General features: G+C 46.3%; 1 protein-coding gene and 1 long non-coding RNA gene across 3 annotated transcripts in view; both read right to left on the bottom strand.

The window, feature by feature from the left end:
* LOC119458422 (solute carrier family 52, riboflavin transporter, member 3-A-like) overlaps positions 1–12,540 on the bottom strand; it is a 41,235-nt gene extending 28,695 nt beyond the window's left edge. The window contains exons 1-3 of one of the 2 annotated variants that reach the window (XM_037720260.2): positions 12,420–12,540; positions 7,468–8,284; positions 1,430–1,690 (exon numbers count right to left, since the gene is read on the bottom strand). In XM_037720260.2, coding sequence (XP_037576188.2) covers positions 1,430–1,690; positions 7,468–8,284; positions 12,420–12,475 — 1,134 coding nt within the window. In that variant the 5' untranslated portion in view covers positions 12,476–12,540. The remainder of the gene's footprint in view (positions 1–1,429; positions 1,691–7,467; positions 8,285–12,419) is intronic. The other variant, XM_037720259.2, reaches the window with a different exon arrangement.
* A 4,816-nt stretch (positions 12,541–17,356) lies between these two features.
* Positions 17,357–20,596, bottom strand: LOC125946967 (uncharacterized). The gene is made up of 3 exons (XR_007468030.1): positions 20,481–20,596; positions 17,573–17,652; positions 17,357–17,428 (listed from the first exon to the last, which is right to left on the bottom strand). It is a non-coding gene; the product is annotated as an uncharacterized LOC125946967 (long non-coding RNA).
* Positions 20,597–20,945: the final 349 nt, after the last annotated feature.

Here is a 20,945-nt window from a genome sequence, read left to right as displayed (position 1 = left end):
AGTCTCGAAAATAGAGCCGGATTTGCGATTTCCCAGTGCGCCACAGGCCATTGAACGACATTGACTGCAACACTGAAATACACCGGCGCAGTGACATTGGCGCGATGACGCAGTGAAATTGCAAGCGCTGATGGTGCATTAGTATAAATTTATAAGCGTTCATACAATCAAAATGGGGCTCAATATTTAGAATATAAGGTAAAATATGAAACAATTAACGTAGATTGAACTAGATATTATGCTGCACCAAAAAGAACAAAAAAAAAACTCGAACATTGGCACAATGTAGGGACTTTCTTTCCTTTTTCTTCTGTATGTATTACTTTAATACAATTATATTTTTGAGACCTATTTCCACCTGACGCCTTTAATTCTTTTATGCGGTCGCTTTCTTTCATATTCAGCCTTTTTCTCACGTACATATCCTCTCAATGCCTGTCCATCCTACCTCAGTTCACTTAAAAGTTAAATTTCATCTCGCGGAATTTTCTGTACCGCAGTTGACTAGTCAACCGCGGTACAGAAAGCGATACGCTATACTGTCACATTTATGTAAACCTTGCCTGTGCATGTATATCCAATGGGTCTGCTCTCTTGAGTGAGGTATGACTAGTGTCACTTAGGAGGGACATTCAGCGGCTGCAAAAAAGTGGGCAGCTTGCACTGGTGGTGCAACGCTGGAGTAAAGAGTGGAGCTGGTGATCGGCCTAGCTTCGTGGGGATCTTACTAGGTTTGCCTAAGTTTTGCTAGGAAATGCTAAGCGCTGCCAGGGACGGTATATCGAATCGGCTCGCCGCTGACGCGCACATTTTCGCTTGGCCGCGCGGCGTGCTTCAAAATGAGTGACTTCTTCGGGTGTCCGGATCTTCTTTGGCCGTCCCATGTCAAGGCTACATGTGCTCGCCACAGAGTCAACGAGAGTTGTGCCACCCTCGCGGCTGCTACGAGCTTTATCTCCCCGGTGACGTCACGGCCAAGGTGCTCCTCCACAGTTGCCGGGGCGTGGCTGGTCGAAACATGCCGAGCTGTTGCCGACGCCACCCGCGTTTCCCCGGCGCGAACGCGGGAAACGGGAAAATGCGGGCTGCGTCAGCAGCAGCTCTGCGCGTTGCATCGTTGGTGCTGCTAAAATTTCTTTCTCTCTCTATCTAGCTTTCATTTTCTGTTTCCCTCTCCCGAGCATTGCGCGCGCCGCGCGCATGCTCTCCTTCCCTCTCCTTAACGTCCCATGTCAAGGTAACATGTGCATGGCACGGAGAGGAGGGGAGACGCATGCCACTCCGCGAGGTGGTTGCTAGGCAACGCATTGGCGTCATAGCTCGGCGCGGTTTTGCGGCAGGCGGCCCTTTTTACGGTTAGCTAGAACAGCTTCGCGGTTAATAATGAAGGTTTGCGGTTACTCAATTTCTGGGAGCCCACGCAACGTACCTGTATCGCCGGCAGGAACCCAAACGTGAGCAGACTGGCCCATGTCTGTATCGCTAACAGCGTCATGTAGTATCGCTTCTTCGAGTTGCTGTGTTTGAAGGTTACTTCGGTGTCGTATTGGGTAAGCGGTGGTTCCGTGTATCTCTTGCACAGCATCTTGTCCTTTTCTTGACCTATTGGAAGAGTATCCAGGTGCATGGCTTCCGGCACTTCAGGAAGCAATTGACGGCGGTGCTTTACGTCTCGCCGAAAATCTTCCTGCTGCAAGTGAAGGCAATCTAGATATTACATTGCACGAAACAAAGCCAGTCTGTCCGCTCCTATACGTCTGAGGATAGGTTGATTGAGTGAGTGATTTTTTATTCGCGATAAATACATTACAAAATATATCCAATTGACGTATCTCAATCCCTAGCCGGAGACTAGTTGGGCTTTTTTCAAGTATAACCACACAAACGAGCATGTCACGTAATAAAACGGTAGGTTAAAGGGAGGCAAAGGAGAAAGGCTAAATTATTTTAGGGTAAATAAAAAAAAACTTTTGGGACGCTTCAATTTCGTTAATTTGCTGGTAGGATGTAATTTACTAGAATAGTAAATGTAGACTAAACTATCATTTTAATTTTAATAGCCCCCTGGCCGATACGTCAGTATGACATATTTTTACAGCGGAGCTGTGTATGTCTACATCTCAATAGATTTTTCAATGTCCGCTCCTCAGAACTTCCGCGCCCTCAATGAGGAGGCAAAGCAAACGAGTGAAGCATGTACCACGGCCGCTGGATAAAAACACCCTTTTTTTTTAATCCAGCGGCCGTGCATGTACTGACACCTGGCGCAGCAAGAGGAAAGCCAAGAAACCACCCAATACTAAAGTGACTGGAACCTGGAAAGTACCGCAACAACCGGAGCGCGCGTAGGCAACATTGTGCTATTGTTGCCAGATTTGGTCCAACGCGTCTGTAGGGCAGCAGCAGCTCAGCTATGTAGCTTCGCTTCCAGTGGTTTATATTATCGGAAATCGACACATTTAATCGTCCTTTAGATAAAAGATTAGATGGTGCATCTAATATGCGTGCGAAGCAGTACAGAGAAGCAGGTGCGGGATATTTTTACACGCGCCAAATTGCATGGAACGAGACCAGCGACAGGGCGTGCTCTCGAGCGGCCGTCCTTTCGTTTGTTCTCCTTCCCGATAAGTTTTGTGCTCGTTTGGAAGCTATCCAAATGGTTTACTAAATTGCTTAACAACGCGCATAATTAACAGTTACTCCTATTTTAAGCATTTTCTACCGTCGAGGCCTACGTGAATCTCCTGGTTTTTTACATTGACTGCTTTACCCTCGTAGCTAACTCATAGCTATATTCGACGCGTTGCGAGAAACGCGAGCAGCTCTTCGTCGGGTTTTCTAGGCTTGCTACAATGAAGAACGACTCGATGGTTGTCGCTGTGGGGTCTGCGAAATCCACAAACAAAACCGTATTTCGCTTACCTAAATACAATATAAATTACATGTACTCGAAAACTGAAGCATTAAACTCTGCGCCACCCGTTCTAAATGCCAAAAAAACCAGAAGATTGTGTGTCTCACAGCATTTTTAGGCTGACTAGGTATAAAGGGCTGCCACGCATCGTTTACAAGCGTGGGTCTATTCGCTTTATATCGTCGCTACTGATTTACCTGCGCTCGAAACGATTGATACAGATCGACTTCGACGAAGATAAACGGTTCCTGACCGCAGTACAAGGAAAGGGTTGCTAAAACAGAGCAATCCGCGCCACGATCACGTTATTTCAAGCAGTATTATACCGCAGTACACAAGAAAAAAATGTATATTTTATTATTCAACGTTGACAGGTCAATATATATGTATTGCAGTGGTTTTCTCACTACATTATGTTATGTTTGACACAGTCGCCCGCATTCCGACGCTCTTTGAGCCACATTTTGCTCGGTTCTGCATATTTCTGAGCATCTCGCTTTTCGTGAGCAGAACCCGTGAAGGCGCTTCTTGATCACATCATGGCATTTAAGTAGTTCGATGATACCGCACAGCTGTTCATCAAATTCAGCTGGTGGGAGGGAATTTGTCGTGCTGTATTTAGTGCAGCCAGGTAGCATGGCGCTTGCTGTCGCTCTTTCCGCTTTGTATCGCGAAAAGCGTTTTCACGGACTCCCGGCGGTGGCTGCACCCAAAAGCGAAGCACCCGCGCATTTCTTTTCGTTCTAGGTCCACGAAAGTTACATATGGCCTAAATTACACGAAATGCAAAGTCCGACCATCGTCAATGGCTCATACGCGCGTAGTCGTGTGCGAGCGATGCCTTTGTCTGCGCCTCCGCTTCGGCAAGGAGTGGACCATCTATGGCAGAAAGTGATCACGTGACGGCAAGTGACGAATCGGCGGCGCGGCAGCGCAGAGAAAAGGGCTGCGGTACTTTCCAGGTTCCAGTGATTTTACCCAATACCATAGAGTTCATATAACCTACGCTAGAGGCAAAGCTTCCCATAGCTTCCCATAGCCCCCATGTATTGAAATCGGGAACCGGAAGGGCGCAGCCATGTTGCTACTCTGTGCAGACGCGCTGGCGCAGGCGACGAGATGCGAATCAGACGTGGCGCGCAAGCAACGCGATCCCGAGCCTCCGTCAGTATGGTAGCGCCATCTAGTTAAGGCGCCTGCAAACCCAGCCTTAAGTACACCGAACATTTTGCATCAAAATTTTCTAAATAGTCATTCGATGGTTCTGAAAAATATACCGAAGGAACTTCTAACGATGTCCGTACCTACGTGATACGTGTAAGTGCTTCCTTTTGCATACTATTTTGAATATTTTAGTGCTACAAAAATGAGTAGTAGCAACATGGCGGCGCCTATGCGGTCCCCACTTTTTCCGCCCAGCTTTTCCTCTAGAGTCAGTATACTATTTGCCCATTATCACATAGTATCGCCCTCTATGAGGAGGCGGAGCGAACCAGTAAGGCATGTACTGACACTTGGCGTAGCAATAGGAAAGCTAGGAAAGACAGCTGTCACAAAGCGGATAATACGAAGCGACCGCAGGTACCTCGCCAGTAAATTGTCCAATTTGTTGCACAAGATAGCGCATGCGAAATTTCAAAGGGACTTTCTGGACAGCGATTTCGGATTCAGTTGTGCGGTGTGCGACAGACTGTCGTTCGAGAACGACTTGAGGGTGATTGGTAACGTTTGAGATGTCGCGAAGCGTGATCGTGATGTGATGCACGGTGTAAGAAGATAGGTGTTCCAACGGCGCGCCCGTGCTAGGGCGAGAGAGCGGCACTTTATACGGCCCATTAAACTAATATCCTTGCTTCGTATAGGTATCTACTAATTTGCTATCGCAATCGATGGTTCGCCTTTCCGGCGCGGCCACTTCGTGTGACCGGAAGTGAGCGCCGCCGCTAGGGGCAGCACGTGTTCAGGAGGCCTTGGAGAAGCGGCACAACAGTGGATAATTTAAACACCCATACCCAAATATATTCAATTTTTCGTTATTTAGACGCCAAATCCTGAGCAGGTAGAAGGTTTCATGCCACTTACAGTCAAAATACCGTCGTTTCGAACACGAGAGAGACGCGTTGTCTGCTCGAGCAGACGGCGCGCTGCACTTACCGCTGCTCGCCGCGTCGGAGTCAATCGGAAAATCGGCAGAAATATAAAGGGACGTTCCTCCAACCAAGTAGAGTCGTTTTAAGCAGGAGAACGACATATATTCATCGAAATAAAGCAATTCTGCCGCGCGTGCCCATAAAAGCGCCAGCAAAGCGAGCGAGAAAGTGGCCCCCAGAATAGGTGCTGCCCCTTGCGGCAGCGGCGTGCGTAGTCACATTAAGTGGCCGCGCCTCGCGCCGCCGTCGGATCACCTTCCTTTCTTTACACCGTGATGTGGTGTTTGCTGCTACCCTAGCTCCTGACTTAGCCAGCTGCTCGGTTTGGCTGCGCCGAGGGAGCGCTAATGGACGTAGCGCGCATTGATCATTTGACGTGACAGGTGCTTGCTAACAAGCCACCTGCTGAATTTCCGTGCCTGCGCAAAGACCCGAATAGGCATTTAGCATGGCGCGTGCGCTGGTATAGGGAGGCCTAGTGTAGTGCGTACTGTCGAAGAAGAGCTCCGCTGGTAGCCCACATTCACAGAGTAGAATGGCTGCAATATTTTGTTTTCAATTCGGCCAAACGTGACGAGTATGTTCCTGTTGCTTGCCAAGTTAATATCTATGACGTTACGACTAGTGGGTTGGGGAACTTCTGGCATGTGTCGCAACCTGTTTTTCCGTATTTTCTGTCACATAGAGAGCGTCCGATTGTGATAAGAGTGGCTTTTGGTATTGCACGAGGGTAATTCGTTATTACAGCTCAATTTAGATTTCTCATTAGCGTCCCGTTAAGGTTCTGGCATTTTTTACCTAACGCATTCCTGAAAACAGTGTTGCAGTATCCAGAATTTAGCGGGAAACTCGATTTCACTAATACACATTTACATAAAAGTGCCAAGCCAATTAGAAGAACACAATAATTGCCAGTGCTGAAAATATGGTAGAAATCGTGTAGCCATCGCGCGCGCTCGTATGTAGGCTCCCTATCGTGCTCTCTATAATGAAATAAATGTCTGAATAATGGCACGAAGATGACAGCTGAAAAGGACACAACATGGCGGAAAGAAAAATAACAAGAATAAAAAGCAAGACATAAATCAAAGAATAAAAAAAAAGCTTGAGTGAAAGTGACATACTTACCACACAGGAGTACAATATAGGAAAACAAATAGAGATACATTGGGCGTATACTTTGCCGACTAACTTAAAGCAAATCTACTGAATGCATAGAATCTCCAGCATAACTCAAATCACAGTACACAGCGTACATGAATAACTTCTTCCTCAGGAGTATAACTATCGAAGAATGGCAAAACGTAATTGTCGGCAGTAAGGCTAAGCTATGCGCCGACAATGGATGTGTTTGATTTTCTCCATAGACCATTATTTATAGAGGTGTCAATGGTCTATTACTATACAACTTCAACTATGTTTATCGTTGGGGCGATGACCAAATCTCTTTCTAATTTGTCGCTTTAGCGTTCAGAAGGTGCAATGTGCGTTATCAGTGACAACGTAGCGGCGTACTTGAGATTAATTTCACCAGATGAGACTCCTTACTGCGCATACAAAGCACCGCATCTGAGCGGCTTTGCCTACCGACACCCTCAGAGTGCGGCTGCCGAAGACGGGAATCGAACTTGTAGCCTCGTTCTCAGCAGAAAAACGCCATAGCCACCGAGCCGCAACGGCGAGCTATGCCTTTAAAGAGACATTCCTTCGTTGACTTTATTCAAGTCATGACTTATGGATTTTGTCACACTTTAGGAACGCGTGGTGTTTTACAGATTTTGTGGGAGTTTCTATGGACCTTCCTATTCCTTAGTCTACAAATTACATCTAGAACGCTATTTTATTGCCAGACCTGCGAGGTGCGGTGTTTGTAACGGCACTTGATTCTTGTATAGATATTTGCTTGGAACTTGAATAACAAGTTCAGTTCAGTCCGTGACGCCTCGCTGCAGATGGTATTGAGCTCTTTGCGAGAGCTACTGGTACGACTGAACATTAAGGTGCTGATGAGATTATCACATTACCAGGAGTGAGAGGATATAGGATGAATGGTCGCCAGGTGGCTTGAACAGCTTGTTATTTGGAACAGTTCTGGTCATTAATTTCAGTGAACTCTGCTTTGACGTCCGAGCAATGTACAGGTGAGCTAAAGTGTCACTTAGGCAAGGATGCCGAGTAATGATTTTCCTTGCACGCGCTACGGTTAGGATTGGCTGCTGAAATCCTTAGCGCGAGCGTGGTATCGAGCTTTACGGGACGTGAATGGTAGCATACAAGCTACGTGAGGTTTTGTGAAAACGTATTCGTCGGGTAATCATTTCGAGATTCGTTTGGTGCATTGAAGCACGGTTGCGAAGAAAACTGCTCTGTGTCCATTATAGCTATAAGAAAACGCTGACTTACCCATTCCGTCTGAAATGACTTGCAGTTATCGAGCAGAACAAAGGCCGCGTAACTGAGCACCACCAACAGCAGCAGCACGCCAAAGAAAACCTCCGGGTCGAAGTTGGTGGCCCCCACTCGGAGCACCGCAACCACATGGTCTTCCCGCTCAGAGGAGTTCACTGCAACTTTATTCGCAGACGTCCTGGTTTCGTTGACACATTCCGGTTCATCCAGTCCCTGAGCCAATGCCACCAGGCTAGGCACGACGCCTCCCAGCCCCTCGCCAACCAAGTACGAGGTCATGTACACCTCCCGGAAGCGGCCTACAAAGGGTAAGTACACCACGGAGGACGTGCAATCCACGATGGAAAGCGCAAACGCCGCGACGAGGAGTACCAGGCTGGTCTCTCTGCCCTGTACGAGGGCGGTCACCTTCCAGGCACAAACCAGCACTACGCAGGCGGCGAGCCCGATGCAGAGCTGGGCGTGGTTGGCCACGCTGAGGCCTCGCGGACCCGTCCAGACGCGCGCCCAGAAGAACCGACCGAGTCCGTAGAGAAGCGGGCCCACGTTGCCGAGCTGGATGGCCAGGCTGAGAGAGGCGGACAGTGCCCATCCTTCCGGTAGAGCATGTACCAGTAGCGGCAGCTCCATCCACAGTCCCGTGATAGCAAGCCACGAACTCAGGCCGTACAGCATACATAGGAGGTCGACGAGCGGACGTCGTTCTTTCGTGAAGAACCACCAGTCTGTCATCGTAACACGTATTCCGTTGCCTACCCCAGCACGAGAGTCGCTAGATCCGCAGAGCGCTGGTGTTGATCGCCGGCTTACTCTGAAACAAGCAAAACGGACAGCCCTGGTGCTTCCGTAACGCACGCTGCAGCAGCGTCAAGTGGTTGACGTTGGGCAAGCTAAGTAAACGAGAGACAAAGATAACGGGGGCCTCTTCCTCTCCCACTTTTTTCGCCATCCTACACTTCAATGTCTTGGCTGCCAAGCGCTTATTCCTTAGGAAGGCTGATGCCAGCACGTGGGAAACTTAATACGGACATTTGCGGGCACTTTGAAGAGGAAATGGAACGGTATGTTTGGGCAACAAATTGAACCTTGTGTGTCTTTATGATTGCGCGTGCATTGGACTCGGACGTGATTTTCGCGCAACGAAAAACGTTTACGAAAGAGGGGAGCTTTAGTAGAGTGCTATGAAGGTAACATGCATAGATTTTTGCCCGTTTGCTCCTCTCCCCTCCCCCCCCCTCCCCTTCGTGAAGTAAGCATTCCCACGCACGTTACCCAGAAAAAAATACGTCAATACAACACACAAGGGACCGAATATCTGAAGAAGCCAGACTGACCAATATTAGTGCAGGCGCATAGGCAGACTTCCGAATACACAGTGGAGAGATGCGGTCTGCCACAAGAGCGAACTAGTACTAGGCCTTGAACGCATTGTTTTGGCAGCCAATGTGGAAAGAGAGCTATTAGTCGAAGGGTCGCTCCGTTTCTCGTCGGAAGACCCGACTGACAGTACATTGACCCATTTTGAAAGGATACGGCTCTTCGGCTTTTCATGTCACAACGATGAAAAAACATAGATCTCATTATGCCTATTTCTGATCCTGAACATCCGGATCAGATTCAGCACTACACAGAGTGCGAAAAAAGGGAAAATATGAAATTGGTACTTCTTACTAGCGCTGTTCATTTCCGCTTGTCAGCTAAATATGAGACGTTCCGCATATAAAAAAGAAAGGTGGGCCATGTGTCTGCGTGCTTCGCTGAAAATGACGTCTAAGGACGTAAGTGTATGGTAACTACGTCAGTACTAGAAAACACTTCAGTGGCGACCTAAGAGCAATGCTGTTGCAGTGTCATTTTGATTATGTACAACACACTGGCTCATTGGCAAACGCCACATGGTGAGATTATGTTCTTTATATTACGAGAGCAACTGTAAAAGAACATAAACGCACTGCAGGCGTTCACCGTAGGTTTTGTAACGTTGCCCACCCTTTGCGCACGATTTTGTTCACTGAGAATGTGTCGTCGACATATTCCAACATTCTCTACTACGGAGCCACGTGGTGTCTATTGTAGTCTGCTATGCGCACAGTCTACACTTACCGTCGAACGAGATTAATTAATGCGCGTAGTATTCACTGCACGCGATCACCAGAATTTATGATATACCTTCCTTGCGTAGTTCCTGCAAGCCTATCCTCCTAGTCGGCAAAACGAGCAGAGGGCAAAGGGGGGCGATTAATATTTCACTTGGTTGGAATTGATTGAATAGACAGTTTTAGTTGAGCATCCACACGTATCTCATGTGCTCAGGGTCTGCGAATAACATGGCTGATTTCGTATTTTTGATAAGTGTGCCGCCAAGAGGGACAAGCGACGCGCCCATTAGCGTGGCTACAAGACAATAAAGAAGGTAAATGGACTCACCAATACGCACACCTCACTTGGTTTGGCAGTGGTGCAAAGGCAATGTCTAACTACCGTCGCTGCAGACAAAGTATGACCGTATTGTTATCATACACTTGTGTGACCAGAGTGCATAGTAAACGTCACGCGAATGCTATATATATATATATATATATATATATATATATATATTTCGCCCTAATCCGACGTGCCCGAAACTTTATATTTGGTACCATCAACGGTGTTTATTAGAGATAAAATGCAGTATCGATATTCTAGTGTACATTAAAACACGCAGACACTACACTTGGAGGCTAAATTGAGTGTAACATAAGCTTTACATGCTTAAGAGAAACGCTTCCTCTAAGTACGACTGACAGCCTCCCATACAGCTAAAAGGCAATTTAGTTCAATTTTAAAGTCTGTAAAGTAAACGTGGCTCCCTTCCTCCGGACTGGTCGCGATATATAGCCCTTCATGCAAACGTCATTCTTGAGCGCAAAACAATGTGACGTTAAAGACGCAGGTGGCTGCACGTGCGTTTGCCCATAACACGGCCGGGAGACGCAAGTGCGCGTCTCCCACCTGGCTCCGCGGACGACGAACGTGTACGTACGTGTGAAATTCAGCAGACCACCGGTGTGTTCGTAGTCATCAGCGCTTTCGTCGTTCACGTGAACACCGTGACGTAGGCTACTTGCGATTTATGCCACTCGAAGGTTATCCCCCCGACTGGCGGGAATGTTGAAATGCGGAATTGTGCGATGCAAATATTTCTGTATTAGATAACTGGGGACACGATAGGAAGATATAAATATATTCTGAGGCTTTATGTGCCAGAACCACTATCTCGTTATCAGGCACGCCGTCGTCCCTACCAAAAAAGTTGCAGTCTTTCTGCAGAAATATTACAGACCTTGAGTCACCCCGGATGCAGAATACATGAAGACAAGTGACAGACTTTTTGTCACCCTCTCACCTCCCAGCACTGCAGGCGTTCACCATAGGTTTTGTGAGGTTGCCCACACTTTGTGCACGGTTTTGTTCACTCAGAATGTGTCGTCGACATATTCCAACATTCTCTACTACAGAGCCACGTGGCGTCTATTGTAGTCTGCTATGCTGACACTTATCGTCGAACGAGATTAATTAATGCGCGTAGTATTCATGACACCGATTCAGCAGAAAGTCAGCTGAGCCTGCGTAGCCGCAGTGTGCAGCATGTCTGCATAAAGTCTGTCTAGACTTTGGTCAAAAGATACAGCATATAAGCAGACATTTGAGAGAATCTGTGCACCCCACGTATCGGTAACTGGCATGCATCGAAATAAGATGCAGCATTATTTTTATATTTGTGTCTCTTTATTTGTCTGCCTCGTTTGAATCTTAAAAATCTCTTCCAAGGAATGAAGTAGTGATTAAGGAACAAAGCTTAAGGAGGCCCTGGTTATTGCAGCTTCAGCGTTCATTGTGGGGTGACAGGCACTGTGACACACGAAGTTAGTGGGGGAAAAAGAGGAATGCGACAAGTGAAGCGCAAACGGCGAACCAAGTTTAATGAATGACAAGGATTTATACCCATAGCCGCTATCATCAGCTGGAAGTTACACGCGCAAAAAAATAAGAGAAAAGATAGTCAAAATGAACCACAACTGAAAACGTGACCCACTTGATGAGGTAATGACATAGACGGCTTGCTTCAGCACCAGCGGCAACCATGAAAAATGCTTCCCGTAGCTCTCCCGACACTTTGCGCTTGCTTCGTAACAAGATTTCTGTACTGTCGAAAGACAGTGTGGAACTGCACCTTTACAGTGCGCCGCCAAGTTGCCCAATGTTAGGCTGAGAGCACATCTGTGCTCCCCAGGTTTCTGATTCAAGCCCCAGCCCGTTTTTTCAACGTAAGCATGGCTGCAATTGAGCGATATCATGTAAACGACTCCCTCTTCGCATAGGACAAATTTGTGCACATGCGTGTGAAGAGGCAGTCATTTAAAAGGCACCGCTCACATGCAACTGCGCTTACGTTGTACAAACATGCGGGTGCTGAAATCAGGCGCTCAGGTATCACAGATATGCTCTCAGCCTAGTAAAAGCACTCGGCAACTTGGCTGCACACTGCACAAATTGTCGTTGCAAAGTCTTTTGACAAGGCGGAAATGCTGCTCAGAAGAAAGCGCAAAGTGGCAAGAGAGATACGGGAGCCATTTTACATGGTTGCGGCTGGTGCTCAAGCCTGCGTGAGCGAGCCGTCTCTGTCACCATCTCATCGTCAAATTCAATTTCTATTAATTATGGGCTCCATATGATTCAAGTGGGTCGCTTTGTCAGTCCACATACAATCTGGTGATCTTTCGTCTGTTTTTGTTTTTGCGCAAGTAACCTACGGCTGATGATAGCGGATAGGGTATAAATTATTCCTTCTTGTCCAACATAGTTTCAAGCTTGACTTAAATTGTGCGCTTTTTCGTTTCTACTAAATTTGTGTGTCAGAGTGCCTGTCACAGCAAAATGAACGATGAAGTAGTAAGACTCCTTACTCGCCACTTGATGCCATGGCAGAGGAGTCACTCTTGGCCCCCATTTTCTGGAGCATGGAACTCAGGCTTCACTTTCAGGTTGGAGCACATCAATTTACTGCATGCCAATTCTGCAAAAGAATGAAAGTGAATTTTAGAGACATCATTTAGGGACATATCTTGAGAAGTACAACCCTGACACAATATGAGGAACAATGTCTTGCATGTATTGGCAAAATACAAGGGCCATGCAACTTTAATTATTTCCTTAATTGGTCAGTCAACCAAGATGACATAGAAGTGATGTGAACTGAAATTCAGCATGCCATATTACAGTCAATTTAATGCCGTTCAGTGCAGTAAGACTTGCTAACGATGCTGTCATCAACACAGGTTTAACAACGTGCTGCGATTCCGCGCTACGAATCACGGGTTCAGCTCCAGTCGGTGGCGGCAACAATACGCGTGAAAGGGCAGCAAGACATTGCAGCTGGAACCACACACCGAAGCTTTCCTGCGCATCTAAAAATAACCTAGTTGGATTCAGCTAGGTAATTTTTAGTATCCTGTGGGAAGTGCGATGTAATGTTTACTAGAAGCACGCATGTACAATATTTACAGCAGCAAAATTATTTCCTAGCTCGGTAGAACTTTCATTTGTAGGAATGAAAAAATTAACGGAAAAATCCAACCATTTAAGAAAACACTGCACAGACCATAATAGGGCCTGCCCACTTGTTTCAAGGTTAAAATGCAGCAATGTATTGGCAGCAATAAATCACGGAGAGCCAATAGCTACGAATCAATGTCCATACAGTATAGAGAAAAACAAACTGCAGAAAGGGAGGAGGGATAGTGTTGACTTAAATTGCCATATTAGAGTAGGTCAGAGGATATTCATGGAGAAAGAGTTGTATGGAGCACAGAACAAAAGTAACTAGCTAAATGATGTCTCAATCTAAGCAAGAAGTGGTACAGTTGAGGTGGGAGAGTAATAGCTCGACAACGAGGCGTAGACTGCAAAAAAATTAGGTATGGAAGGATACAAATAGGAAACCCGCAGGCATAGATTGCACTTATACGAGGATCTTTTTTAATTTTCACAAGTCCTAAAAATCTTCTGTTGCTGATATTAACATTTTGCCCTGCAGTTGATCAAAAATGCCCAACATTATGTGTGCTAATTGCTTTGAAGTGCCTTGAGGGCACGTACTGCAACAGCATAAATATCGTCAATGATATCATAGACATCTTTAGTTAGAGGTGATCCTGTATAATCAGTACTACATTCAGGGTATAGGTACTCAATGTGTGGCAGAAATCATTGGTCTCCCAGTTACTGTCCTCTTGCAGAAGATGAGGGGTAACTGAGACACCAGTGCATTTTGCAGAACACTAATAACACAGCCTCAAAGTTCGTGATTCTTTAATTGATAAAACGGAATACTTTTGGATACTTTGGACTACTATTGCTTAAGTGGATCACGTGCCTTAAAATCATGAATTACAAAGGATAATAATGTCAACAAGCGAGCCTTGAGCTATACTTTGTTGAGAATGTGATGCCTGCTATTTAAGTGACCCCATTTATGAAGTGCAATGATGGTATCTGCAATTCTTGGAAATACTAGAGGTTAAAAATAAAAAAAAAATGGTGTAGCATGAGATAGGGTGTGCTGAAGAACAATAGAACAAACCGAGAAGCCTCTATTCTTCCCGCATCAAAACTGACTGAGGCTCACACAAACGACGATCAGAGTGGGTTTAAACATACTGTCAAATTCAGTGTATGTTAGAAAAGTCGAAGCCAGCAAATGAATTACATAGGTTACATGACACAGTACTGGAATATCTTCAAGCAGAAAAGTTTGGTTTCTGGAACCACGCATTCTTTCAGAAGCATTCGTTACTTTAGTGCATACTGTAAACACGTCAAGTAAGCTGGCAAAAAACAAAGTGCTTTGACAGATATCGCAGAACTTCTTAAAAGCTTCACACAAAGGCAAACAGTCAGCTTTCCGCTACCACTCTTTGCAAGTAAACTAAAAATGTTTTGCTTGTTTTTTTAAACCTGAAATATGATACGCTAGAAAAAATGTTCGCATTTCAATCAGGAACTCACCTATTAACTACAGAGAATGGCACAATATGTAAAGGATTGCAGCCGTAAATTATGTAGCCTAAGTAAGCCTTACTCTTCGCTTTATTGCTTACGCACAAATTTTCCTCCACTTGCTATAAGTCTCGTCACATGAGAATCACTTGTAATGTTCACCTCAAGTTCTAAGTTATCGCAAACCGTGACATACCAAGGACTGCGGAGAACCTCTTTCGGTCCATTGCACCTTTGACAGGCTTCTTTGTGTGGCTATTGACTTGTCGCCCAAAAAGGCTTCTATTCAACAATTCATCGTCATTGAAAACAAAAACCTTTATCAGAGCCCTTGCAAATTTGCTTGGAGCATCTCGATATGTCTCCTCCAGCCTTGTCAGCGTGGCGTCTGAGACCATCACACTTCCACCAATGTTTCGGTGTAGCAATTAGAAAGAACACAAGATGCGACTATGTTTACAAAATATAGCTGCATAGTTGAAGTACAGAACACCATAAAATCTACAAGCAATCCGTTTTAGGAAGGCCCTAAAATGGCTTACTTTGGTTTCAGGACAGGGATGAGGCAGGGAGTATTGTGGTAAAGTAACCCTTTTTGCAATAAAATGTTCTCAACAAGCGTGATATTGAGGTCGTCACACGTCAGTGAACATTGCCACTCTCCTCTTCTGCGTCAAGGCTGCGTTGTTCCTCCAACTCCTGCGCCTCTCAGCTGGCGGCTCAGCCCCTGCTTCCGGAGGCATGCGTGACATTATTCTCGTCTACTTCTGCTTGCAATTACGAGAAAAGTTTCAGCAGTGTGGTCGAGCCATCAAGCATGCCAGTTTCTTTTGTTTATCACTAAGCAGAAATGGACCGGGAACTGCAAGTGCCAACTCAGATCAAATACAGTGATATGATTTTACCCTTACATCAGCACACCGCTAACCACGACAAGGCCTGTGTGACACTGCCTAGTCCGCAAGATTGCTCTGGTAACCGGAAGCATGTCACTACTGTGTGTAACTGACAGTCGTCTTTTGCTTTAATATTTGTATTCTTTGATGACAAAATAACATTTAATAATCACTTGGAAGTTGAAGCCTTGTTGCGATGTCACTTACATCATAGTCAAAAAAGCAGGGTGCCACATACAGATTGTGCTTCAGTGCTACATACACTTCAGTGCCACATACAGATTGCTAGCAATGCCGATTTCTGTGCGTGTGAATCTAATTGTGTAAATATTACACAGCTAACCCAGACCATTTAGACTGGGTCCTGAATGTTAGGAAGCCTCCCTTAACTTTTTAGTGCATCTGTCAAAATAGTTTCAGGGTACCTTTAATTAGGCATGAACTAAACTGGTGCTGAGAAGTTGAAAAAAATGTGGTTGATCCCTCTTATATAGGAATCGGTATAGAACACGAAAGTGAAACGTGTCTTCACAGAAGTAGTGTAATGTTTATTGCACATTGATATATAATGTGTATTGGTGTTTTGTGGCTAAAGCGCCCTTAGGCGTTGATGCACCCACGCTGACGCCTGGTGGCACGTCTCCTCCATCACGACTACCAACGTCGATGACCATGAGCAACCGTCGTGCATATGGAAGCTGCACTACGCTGCACACGCTAGCACAACGCGAAAGACGAAGCACGTAACTGACACACTAATACAACGCGCAAGACAAAGCACGTAACTGAATCGTCACCGAGTCAAATCAGCGCGTACAGCGCGTCGTAATTGCAGCCTCCGCGATCAACTTCAGAAACATTTTCAGAGCTAATTGCGGAGGCCACGCTCCGCTGTGCTGAGTACGGTGAACGCCACCTAGGTGGCGTTGGTAGTGCTTCTTGATGCCAGCGTCCCTTCGAATGCTGGCATCGAGGCGTCGTAGTGCTGAGGCCACCGAAGCGTTCACTGTCGGTGCGCGTTAAGGCCCGACCACATTCGGCGTTTTCCCGGCGTTTCCTGGCGTTTCGTGACCCGGCGCCGCTCAGCGTCGACGCTGAGGGAGGCGCCAAGCCGAAACGTCGTACTCAAGGCACACCAGAAATCTCGGCGCCGGCGCCGCCGCCGGAAGCGGATCGATGAGCGCCGACTTGGCGCCGACCAATCAGCGCATGGCTGCGGCCGCGCTGCTGGCAACTTTTGCAAGCGACTTCCGCAGCAACCATTTCGCGTGCGTGCCACCATGTGGCGCCAGTGTCTCGTCGGCGAGGCGGCGCCGTCTGAGAAAGCAGCCGCTCGTACCTTCGAGCGCGCTGCCGTGAATGTGTGTGCGTGTGTGTGTGTGTGTGCCGCAGAACTATAAACAGGGCTTAAAAACCTTAATCGGGAACATTACTCATAGTTCACTTGAATGACATTGCACACTGCTTCTGGTTAAATCTGTCTGGTCACATTGTGCGACGCTGGACTGGCGCTGTTTGCGTGCGTCTCATGTGGCTGGGTGACCTCTCCGGCGCCGTTGATGCAACGACGCCGAGAGACGCAATGGCAGGAAACGCCGGTGAAAACGCTGAATGTGGGCCGGGCTTTAGTGTCATAATGCAGTACTTCTCTTTTCTGCTCGTAGGCGGCGGCACCGCCCCGAGCAAGAGCGCGGGTACACGGAGGAGTGTTAGATATATAAGGCGCGTCTGTGTAGCTCTCTGCAAATGCGTTTGTGGCGCAATGGGTTAAACGCTCGGCGATCTATCGTCGCGGACCGAGAGGTCGTGGGTTCGATTTCCAAATTTTGCATGTTTGTGGAACTTTTTCCTCTGGTTTCTTTCTTTGTATTATGTTCTATGACGTATTTCCGTGACGGAAATACGTCAGTGAAGTCTTGGTGGACCCCGGCATAAAACACTTTCGTGTTAAAACAAATGCTGCACATCACACACTGAGCAAGTTTTTACAGTAAACAAACTCTTACCGTGTTCTCTTCAGGCTCGGCAGGCTTAGTTCCCTCGTAATTTTAACTGGGATTCATAGCGATAAAACGACACAAGGACGAGGAAGAACACGGGACTTGTGTCGTTTTAGCGCTATGAATCCCAGTTAAAATTACAATGACCTACCAACACGCCCAAACTTCTTCCCTGTTAGTTCCCTCGGCAGCTGAAGTGAGCTTGTCGACAGCTCGCTGCAGTTTTCGAAGCATTTTGGAAGTATCTGGAAGATGGTTTAAGTTAAGAGAGCATTTCTACCACCGAGTAAGATGTACAGGAAGACCGACTGCTGATGAAAGAGATTTCATTGATGCCATGATGCGCAGCTTCGAAACTTCAGTACAGGTCACGACACCGGACATTACTCCCTGCCCCGTCTGTTGTCTTTGCGGCAGGTACTTAAGCTTGCGTGTTATTTTACTTGCCGCTTATCAGTGTCCATTAATGTTAATCGTCTGCTTCAACTAAGGCTGCAGACACTCGGATGTAGACATTCACTTAGCGTGGAGCAGAAATAGGTTAGGAATTTCAGAGTGAAGCACTTGTATAGGAGAATGGGAATGTGCAATATACAGCACAAGAAGGTATTTCGGCCACTGGTGATGTGTATGACTAATAAATAGTACATACCGATTAAATATTTTTATTCCTCAAGCTGCTTCTTGAGGGCTGGATTTTCTCATTTTAGCCCCTCATTTTCTGCAAGATGTTCACAGCATTGCTTTTTCTGCAAAAAGTTTGCAGAATTGTATAAAGGCAACGTCAATTCTCCCTGCAGGATTGAGAATTACACATGTGCATCCTGCAGAGGAGTTTGTTTAACCCGGACCCACTGCTGCATCTGCACTGAAAAATATGTAGAGGGTCTAACAAGAAACAGTAGCCAACAGGGGTTTGTTCACTTTGTTAACCACTGCAGACTAACCAAATTTGCGGTTACCAAGAGCGAAGCACACCACAGTGATGCATAGTAGCCTATACTCCTTTAAATGTCAGCTGACATAACTGACAGCTAATATGGCTCAATAACTGACAGCTAATATGGCTGAGCACAAGCAGTTGCTTGTGCTCAGCCATATTAAACATACAGGAGATAGTGCACACCACACACTGGGTATGTTCCAGCTTTCAAAATGAAAGTAAATGTGTGTAAGCAAGCCACATTATAGTTCCATAAAATGTTAAGAGACTGGCTTCCTGTGAGAATTTACTGCAGTGTGAATGAACTAGTTTTATTTGGGGAGAGTGGTGTTTAAAGGGAAACAACCAAATTAGACTGGTAAAGTATTCTTCGAAAACTCTGCTGTCGTTTATTACACTGCAATAGGTCAATTATTAGAAGAGAAAATGAAGCTCAAAGTTGATGTCTTGAATTTCGCGTGGAAGCCCCAACGTCAGCACTGCAGTGTGACGTCACGACTTCTAAAATAATGTTTCGTATTTGGGCCACGTTGGCTCAGTAAAAGCTCGCGAAACGTGCCACATTCTGTCTTGGGCTCCTTTAGAACAAAATGTAGTCAATCATTACCGCTAAAGAATTAACTGAGACCTAGAAGACGCTGTCAAAATTCATGACGTCACGGTAAGCTGGTGCGGGAACTTCAAGGTGGCGTCGCCACTCGCCTCTGTGTTTTTCGCTTCTTTCTGGCTTACCAAGCGGCTTCTCGTGATAAGAGTGGTGGTTTCGGTATTGTGGAAGGGTCATCTACTCATAAATAAGAAATCATTTTCCCCTTTAGTGGCCCTTAAATACTGTTAAACGGATGAAGGGGATAAGCGTCGGAACCTGAGCAAGGTGGTCCAAGAAATGATGATCACAGAACTGCAGCATGCCAACAAGACCATAAACCATGAAAAGTGATGCTAAACAGTACTTAAAAATTACAATGTCCACAGGTTTTCCTACTTCTACGCATTCTCGGAATACATCGAAATCCTGCGAAGTGCGCATGGAGGGATGATAGGACCTGCCATATTCAATGGCACGGTGATTCATTAATTGCTGTTTGATGGCATTAGTGCGCTTGAGATTTGTTTTCAGCTTCACAAGCGAGGGAAGGCTAACATAAAGGTTTTTGTTTTTATGCTACATTTCGCATAACTGGCACAGTTGCTCCATCATGTTCTGTTGCATTGCGCAAGCACTCGCTTCCGTCATACCAGTAACAACTTTGACACATAAAATTTCGTGAAATTCTTAACAGCAGAAATTTATTAACCGAATATTCTGACTAGTGAGCATTAAAGCAAGTGTGTCGTTCAAACAGGCGGCTGGGGTCCTTGGGACAGTTGGCATTGCGACTATGGAATTTACAGCTCCGTATTCCGTTTGACCTTCTATGACGGGACTGAAAACTTCTAGTCCGTCTATGACTTGGAGTAGCATTTTTAAGTGCGTGCTACTTTCTTATCGGAATGGCCAATGGCCCACGTCGTGAATGCTGCGGGTGCAACGAAACAACTACACACTTTCTTTGTGAGTGCCCTCGTTTCCACCCTCAGAGAGCACCTCTCTCAGCCACGATAGATAAACTGGGCAAACGCCCAATAATACAAAAAACAACATCTTTGGAAACTGGCCTACATAAAGGACGGCACGAGCCACCCTGAAGTCACTGCTGCGTTACTTTAAAAACAACGGACTCAGTGACAAATTTTGACTCTACACTGTGCGGCGTAGGATGGAACGTTGACACTATGCAACACGAGAACGCTTTCGCAGACTGCGTGACAGGGCTCACAGTAACAGTTCTCTTGTGTGTGTGTGTGTGTGTGTGTGTGTGTGTGTGTGTGTGTGTGTGTGTGTGTGTGTGCGTGTGTGTGTGTGTGTGAGAGAGAGATTTTCTTTTCTTACCTTTTTACCTTTTTTAATTGTTTTTTTCTCTCTCTCCTGTCGCATCCCTTTACCCCTCCTCCGGTACAGGGTAGCAAACCGGAGATAACCTGGTTAACTTCCCTGTCTTTCCTTTACCTTTTTTTTCTCTCTCTCTCTGCCACTATGCAAGCTGAGGATGTTTGCACTCCACTATCGAGTACATCCACTGCACTTACCTTTGCGAAAGAGATGCGTTCTGCGCGTGCTGCTAGCTTTGTTCTCTTTGTTTCCATTTTGTCTGCCTCACCTGCGGATATAATGCACATTAGATACACACGCCTCTGAGGCCCAGTACGTGCAAGCGTTGGGCCATTTGTACTAGAGTCACACTTCCCGACATCACTTTTAATTTTGAGAAACACGAGTGCACCCATGGGCCGCCGAGATGCAGGTTCATTCTATGCAATCCAACGCATTGTGGGGCGGCTAGTTCTTTTACGCAAGGTACAGCACACCCTTTTCCTGCAGGCACCGTTACTGGGTCAAAGTAAACAACGGGGGGCTGTACTCAACGATGCAGTGTTACCTTCAGCATAGCTCAAGATTACACTAGCAGGGTGCGCAAAAGACCCGTGCTGTAAACGGGGTGCGCACGACAATCAGGCGATATAGTCCCGTGTGCAATATTTGCCCAGCTAGAA

This window comes from Dermacentor silvarum, chromosome 7 (assembly GCF_013339745.2).
Source record: "Dermacentor silvarum isolate Dsil-2018 chromosome 7, BIME_Dsil_1.4, whole genome shotgun sequence".
Taxonomy (NCBI): Eukaryota; Metazoa; Arthropoda; class Arachnida; order Ixodida; family Ixodidae; genus Dermacentor; species Dermacentor silvarum.
Note: the sequence above shows the minus strand (reverse complement) of the source record. Positions and strands in the feature narration are given on the sequence as shown.